Source organism: Erpetoichthys calabaricus, chromosome 1 (genome assembly GCF_900747795.2).
Source record: "Erpetoichthys calabaricus chromosome 1, fErpCal1.3, whole genome shotgun sequence".
NCBI lineage: Eukaryota > Metazoa > Chordata > Cladistia > Polypteriformes > Polypteridae > Erpetoichthys > Erpetoichthys calabaricus.
This window is the reverse complement of record NC_041394.2, coordinates 109,447,112-109,454,574: the sequence shown is the minus strand read 5'-3', so window position 1 is coordinate 109,454,574 and position 7,463 is coordinate 109,447,112. Positions and strand designations below refer to the sequence as shown.

At 39.6% G+C, this 7,463-nt stretch overlaps 1 protein-coding gene across 1 annotated transcript; it reads right to left on the bottom strand.

The window, feature by feature from the left end:
* Positions 1-402: 402 nt before the first annotated feature.
* On the bottom strand, positions 403-6,578 carry LOC114645954 (potassium voltage-gated channel subfamily A member 1). The gene is made up of 2 exons (XM_028793890.2): positions 6,271-6,578; positions 403-5,948 (listed from the first exon to the last, which is right to left on the bottom strand). The coding sequence occupies exon 2, from the start codon at positions 5,606-5,608 to the stop codon at positions 4,133-4,135; it is 1,476 nt and encodes a 491-aa protein (XP_028649723.1). The 5' UTR covers positions 5,609-5,948; positions 6,271-6,578; the 3' UTR covers positions 403-4,132.
* Positions 6,579-7,463: the final 885 nt, after the last annotated feature.

Genomic DNA, 7,463 nt, shown 5'->3' with positions numbered 1-7,463 from the left:
TATTTTGAAAACAAGTAGTTCAATGTCAGATAACATATTTCTTTCTATATAGTATAGAAAAGTGCAAAATGCCTCATTTTCAAGATAGTATTAACCATGTAAGTGCATATATAAACATCAACAACAAAAAGCAGAGATGCTGTCATTACAGCTTTCTCCTTTGGCTCAACCTTCTGTGCAAGTTAACTGAAAAAAAAATCCATTGAAGTCTTTCAGCTTTTAATTACAAATAGTTGGGAATAGGAATTTAACTGATATACTACAAAATCTTCTATACCACTTCAAGTACAACAGCTTTTATTTGGATGTGATGTCTCCTTGAGTATAGAAATGTGTCAAATTCCTTACAAATTTGCCACAACTTGTCTTACAGTTTCAGATGTTTTTTTTCTGGTGGAAATCAAGTCAGTGAACATTACATCTTTACGACACTCATCTTACGTACAATATTATTCCTGTAATGCTTAAATGGATCTCATACATAATACTGCACTCAGACCAACTGAATGTGTTAATTAAAATGAGTAACAATGTGATCGATAATCATTCTAAGCAAATGTTTGAATTGGACTGAATTTTTAATGCATTTTACATAAAGCTGAAAGGAAATAGTAAAGGAGAAATAGTAGTTCCATATTTTATTCATATGTGCAAAGTTTCCCAGATTAGCAAAACCCAACAATATCTCTATATTCACATATTCACTGAAAGAAAACAGAAATAAATGTCATTGTTTCATTTAGTTGACAATAGGAATTAATTTACTATGCAAATGTAACTTTTTCTTTGATCTAATGTGTCAATGGCTTTTGGCTTGAAGAATGTATGGAGCTACTGAAGTTAGCTAGACCACAATTACAGCTGATTTTCTACTAATAAAAATGTAATAATTAGGTAAAGAGCAACTCATAGTGTTTGTGCATTAGTTACTATGATCTCGGCCTATATCTGCAAATCTTTCAAGATTTTACTGATTACTGAGTTTGCCATCTCAGTTCTTCTGTTTATCAATACATTACTATTTATTTTCAATCCTTTCACCAGGGCAGGTGACAATCATTATAACTGTATTGAAACTGAATGTTTAATTTATAATATCTCCTGTTTATCTTTTTAGATAAAATAAATTCATACTCGACAAATAAAGAATGAAAATGACAGTACTTCGACGTGCTCACCCAACCAGGGCTACTAAGACATTTTAACAAACAACTAGTGCATCTGGCCAAACGGTTGTCAAAACAAACTGAACATAAACACATGCTTGTATTACAACTGCTCAACTATGTTTGTTATCTTCAAATGTTATCGTTTTAACCCGTTACCTCATGTGTCATTATTACATACACCACTCGAACACGGCTGTCCTCCGACAGCTGCCCGCGCTCACAGGCATAAGAAACCTCCCAGCATGCATTGCTCTTTGTCTCCATGGGCCGAAGATGAATCTAGCCAGTCAGTGAAAGTAAGGTGAGCTTAGGAGGAACTTAACAACCAAGGTACTAACATGAACATTTACAAAGCTCTTAATTACTGTAAGATTTATCTGTAATTTATCGATTATTGCTAACTGTACAGAGTGCAGCAATGTAGTGGCACTTATCCAGCTCTTGTTTGAAATCATGACAAGGGAACTTGGGGACAAACATTTTTTCAGGTGTTTAAATAATAGTATAATGTTATCACAATTAATAGTTCAGGAGTCGACAGTTCCTCGCTCCCTTTCTTCGACACATATAAACGTTGCAACGATGAAACCCATACACGACTCTTACATTCGTTTGTGCTTTTTTTTTAAATAAAAAAAATACTTATAATACAAATGAAGGACCTCCGGAATTAACTTGATAAAGACTACCTTTTAGCAATGCCTTATTTAATTGCTATAAACCACATCTTTATTTTCCGTTTAACCCAAATTTTGGAGGCGGAGAGCCGAAGACATCCCTTCAGTATCGCGGGCATGTGCCATTTCAGGACAGGGCGCCATTCCATCGCAAGGCACACGCACACAATAAACTATTTCTGTTTGCCAACAGAGTTTGGGGAAAACCGGAGTACCCTGGATCGACGTGCAAATGCCCTACAACGAAAAAAGAAAAAATACCGTGGCCTCCATTAACCGTCAATTTGTGGCACTGTCCGCTGCGCCACCTTGCCACTCTGATTTCAACCGGTTTTCCATCGTAAATTGGGTTTTGTTACACACGATAAGAAGAAAGGAAGAAAGAAAGAAAGAAAGAAAGAAAGAAAGAAAGAAAGAAAGAAGGCATTTACCCTATAAATCAGCAATATTCGGCTTTCAGGCTGTCTACTTCAGTTGCTGAGGTAGACGAGCAATATGTGTTAAGTCATAAAGCTCTAGAATAAAACAAACCTAACTGGATTCCAGGCAAATCACGGTAAAAGAAGAAAGTGGGGGAAAAAATGTGTTTGGCTAGCGGTTTGTCAAAAAGGGTCTGTTTTTGGTCACTTTTTCGCTCCGAACTACTCACTGTTTTTAACATTCTATATTTCCTTTATTTTCCTCACAACAGGCGTGAATGCAATTAAGTAAATTATAAGTTTAAAAAATCCTTCACTGATGCTAAACGAAAGCTTATGCGATTTTCTTTCCATTTACATTTTGTTATCAATTTCCGGAACATAACTCGATAACCGAAATCTCATAATTCATACACAGCTACTGCTGATCATATATTTTGTACATGGAGGCACTTTCATTGATCAAGCGGGTGAAGGGTTAAAGGCACTAGCAAATAACTAAATACTTTTGCTGATCTGCTGCATATAGTGTAAGTAGGGGGAGGGGCGGTCGTCAACTCTCCAACAAACGAAATACTGAAAAATCAATTGGAACATGAATGCATCATTTACATAACAGATAACACTTCGCACAATCTGAAAATGCTCATGCACCGCACCATTGAAGAAATATTGAATGTCGTTCACCAGGTGGTGCTAACCTCAGTTGCACCCGCGATCCATCATTCTGACTAAAAAGTCCGCAGTCCCGTGAAAGGTGGGATATCAAGTCATAGGTCAGAAGCATGAACCAAAAACATTTCCCTGAAATCGTGAAGGAAAATCGCTTCGGTCTTTTCAGAGCCTCTCGGTTACAACAAGCGGTTTAATACTGAACGTCATGCATTTATTATACTGAGATACACAGTACCTTAGTCAAATAGGCCATAATGCTGAATAATTTAGCATGCATGATCTCCAAAACTGTTACGGTTTCCCTTAATGTTTTAACATTCAGTACGTAAATAGTTCAAATTATTTATAATTTAAATAATAAATAAATAGTGCACTTTTGGTGAAAGCAAATGAGAAATACTCTCTGAAAGTCGGGATCAAACCGAAAAATCTCCCAATATATGAGGTAATGTTTAACGCATGCCAATATTAAAATGAAGAATATCTGAACATGCTTATAAGTTTACTTGTTCCATTGTGCTGTCTTGCATCTAAAAGAGCACTGCTTGGTGCCCACTTCGTAAGAGAAAAATTGCACACAGCATCTGCAGAACTATAGCAGCATTGCAGATGTCTTCAACATGACTAATTCTTAAATCATAGCTCTGATTTGCGAGATACCAGACCTGTTTTCTTGTCTTGATCTTTTTCTGAAAATTTTTTAAACTTTTTTTCGTCTTATATAAGGTGCTTTGCTGGTCAATAGATCTCAAGTAATTACATCACCTATCACACAGTGTGATACAGAGCAGATCGATAACTGCAGATGCTTGCATGTTTCGGCAGAACTGTGAAATCGGATGCACTTTCTTGGATGCACTGTGCGGCTTGCTGAAATTTACTGTATTCCATGCATAACGTACTTCATAATGAACTTTTTTTCTGTTTGTCTTAACAAGCAAATAGATGAAGTCCCTGTTAAAGTTTGTAAATACTTTATAATAAACCTATAATTAAAAGATTGTTTATATCAACTTGAGGAATTCCATTTAAAAATAAATGAAAATAGTATCTTTCACTTATCCTGAAAGCTTTTTTTTATCGCTGAGCATAATAATCGCAATGCAACAATGCATTTACGAGGTAAGTAAAGCATTCAAAGATGAGTACAGTAATCTACAGAGCCATCGGATCTCTGGCTTTAAGTGCCATTTTATACTTCTGTCAACAGCTTGCTTTTGTTAACACAGTTTTGATTGGCTACAGTGCAATTGCCAGTTCTGAGGTTTGCCTCTCTGAAATTGTCTATGCTATTGTTTACGTCCTCCTCAATTTCCATATACTCGGACTTGCTGATAGTAGAGCTGCGGCGGCTGGAATTACTATCAGAAGCGATGTTGGGGTTACTAACGTGGAGTAACTGTGCCTGCTCTTCCCCTTCTGTTTCTCTGTGATAGAAGTAGTTGAAGTTGGAAACAATCACAGGTACTGGTAGAGCAATCGTCAACACGCCGGCAATAGCGCACAGCGAGCCCACAATTTTGCCCCCAATAGTTATAGGGTACATGTCCCCGTACCCCACAGTGGTCATGGACACCACCGCCCACCAAAAGGCATCTGGTATACTGGAAAAGTATGATTCTTTCTCTTCTGCCTCGGCAAAATACACCGCACTGGAGAAAAGGATGACACCAATGAAAAGGAAAAAGATTAGAAGTCCAAGTTCACGCATGCTCGCCTTTAGGGTTTGCCCCAAGATCTGCAAACCCTTGGAGTGTCTGGAGAGCTTAAAAATTCTAAATACCCTGACCAAACGAATGACTCTGAGGATCGCCAGAGAAGTCGCCTGCTCTCCTTTCTGCTCCTTCCCTTCCTGCTTCTCTGCCATCTCGGTGCCCAGCGTGATGAAATATGGGATGATGGCCACTATGTCGATAAAGTTCATTATGTTCTTAAAGAAGTCCGCTTTACTAGGGCACGCGAAAAACCTAACAACTAACTCGAAGGAAAACCAGATGATGCACAGCGTCTCCACAATAAAGAAGGGATCGGTAAAGATATTTGGTTTGATATAGTAGGTAGTATTTCCCACAATGTGAATCCTTCCCCCGGGATCGTCTTTTAGTTCTGGTAGCGTTTCCAAACAAAAAATAACAATGGAAATCAGGATCACCATAACAGAAACAATAGCAATCCCCCTAGCAGGACCGGAGCTCTCTGGGTGCTCAAATAACAACCAGATTTGTCGTTGAAACTCCTTTTCGGGTAAAGGGCGCTCCTCTTCCCTGATAAACCCCTCATCCTCACGAAATTTCTCCATCGCATCCTCGCCGAGCTCGTAAAACTTTATCTCTTCCGAAAACATATCCAAAGGGACGTTGACCGGTCTTCTCAGTCTGCCCCCTGACTGATAATAGTAAAGAATGGCATCAAAACTTGGACGGTTCCTGTCAAAGAAATACTCGTTTCGCAGAGGGTCGAAATAGCGCATCCTTTTCTTGGGGTTCCCCAGCAGGGTGTTAGGAAACTGAGCAAGTGTCTTAAGCTGAGTCTCGAAGCGCAGCCCGGCGATATTGATGACCACTCGTTCGCAGCATTCGTGATCGTCGTGATCGGGTCGGTAACTGTCTTGTGGGTGCCCAGGTAAGGCGGAGGTTTCGTCCATATTATCTCCAGCGATCACTGTCATTTTTACAGTTCAGTTCTCCACGGCAAAGATTTGCCAGTTTTGTTCAGCAGCGCCAAACAAAGGACCTGCAGACTTCTCTTGTTTCGTCTTAATATTAGATCAATTGAATATCCCCTGACAGGACCCCCCCTGTTAGGGGTTGACTGGTTTTGCCTCAGTGCGGACCCCGTTTTCTCGCTGTCTCGACCATTGCTCTGCCTCTGCCGTTGCTACTGTCACCCAGTTGAGAAAAGGAAGCAAATGATCGAACAGGAGAGAGATGTATTGCCAGCTCAGCGATTTCCACTGCTTCCTTTTTTATTGCTGTAGACTTAGAGGGTGGTCAAAGAGAAGCTGGATGCTGCGGGATGGAAATCAAAAGGAAAAGAAAATAAGCATAGTTAATGAAAAAGAAAATAAAAAATATCTACAGTAAATATTTGCGCATCCTTACTGCATGCGATAACATACAAGTTAAATTCTCAGTCCACCCACACTTTGCTCAAATCCCCGCATTTGCAATGATTTTCTTGTAGCCTAACAGCTGGAGTGTGACAGGCAGCAGAGAGCGACAGATCACTGCAGATTATATATATATATATATATATATATATATATATATATATATATATATATATATATATATATATATATATATATATGTAGAAACACCCAGGTCTTACCTGCGGGGAATCAATCTTGTACGGAAAAACTCTGCAGGAATCCGTTGAGCTCTGAGTGCTGAACGCTTACAGCTACAACTTTACCCTCCCCGCGCAGTTTTAATATGACTATCAGTTTACAGCGCGCTCTCTATGAGGTCTCTTGAAATATTAATAAGAGATATTGTGTTAGTATACATTGACATCATTTACATATCATTAGATCCGTTGGAGTATCGCAGAGAACTATGTGTCCAAAATGTTAAAATCTTGGAGATTTAAGTCTCTGTGCAGACGATATGAAAACATATGGAAAGGTGGGGAAGGTGGGGGCGGGATGGGGAATGGCTGAGGACTGGGGGTAGAGGGAGAAATGGGAAGAGAGAAAGAGCGGGGGGGGGGGGGGGGGGGTTTGGAGAGACGGAGGGATGCAGTGAGGGAGCAAAGAGAAAATAAACAAGAAATCCACTAGATCGGTTGACTGCAGACCGCACTGCCGCTATTGTGGAATAATGTTGTTATACTAAAGATGAAATGATCATCATTAAAATGAAGATACTGAATATATTAAGTTTCATTAATTAAACACTGTCCGTTTCCAGACTTTAAAACATCAGCAGAAATATGAACGATTTTTCAATCTGATTTAGCACAGATCAGGGATACGGATGTTCCGCCCTGGGTAGATCAGCACCATTCTGCAGGACAGCTAATGTGCTGTGTAGAGTCAACAGAAAATGAGCATTTTGGTTAATGGATTGCAAAGAGTGTGCGCTCGTGAATTGGATAGCGGGAGCTAAACACAAAACAGAAACTGCCACATAATTACTAATTTAAAACGGGGCGTGGGTTGTATGTGTGTGTGTGTGGGGGGGGGGGGGGGGGGGGGAGTATACACGAGAGGAACTAATACGCGAGATAAAGAGAGGAAGAAGAGAGACCGTGAGAGAGAGAGAGAGAGAGAGAGAGAGAGAGAGAGGAAACGACAAGTTGTGTGTGTCTATGTGTGTGTATATAATAGAGACTGAAGAGAGAGAGAGAGAGAGAGAGAGAGACGGGAAGAACTGGCCGAGTGAAATTATACGCAATGCAGGGATACTGTACTAAAAGACATGTGCTTTCTGCATTTCATGCCAAATGCCACAAGGCCACTACGTGGCCTCTTAGCTGTACCTGTAGTGATTAAGTACAGGGAATCTATCTATCTATCTATC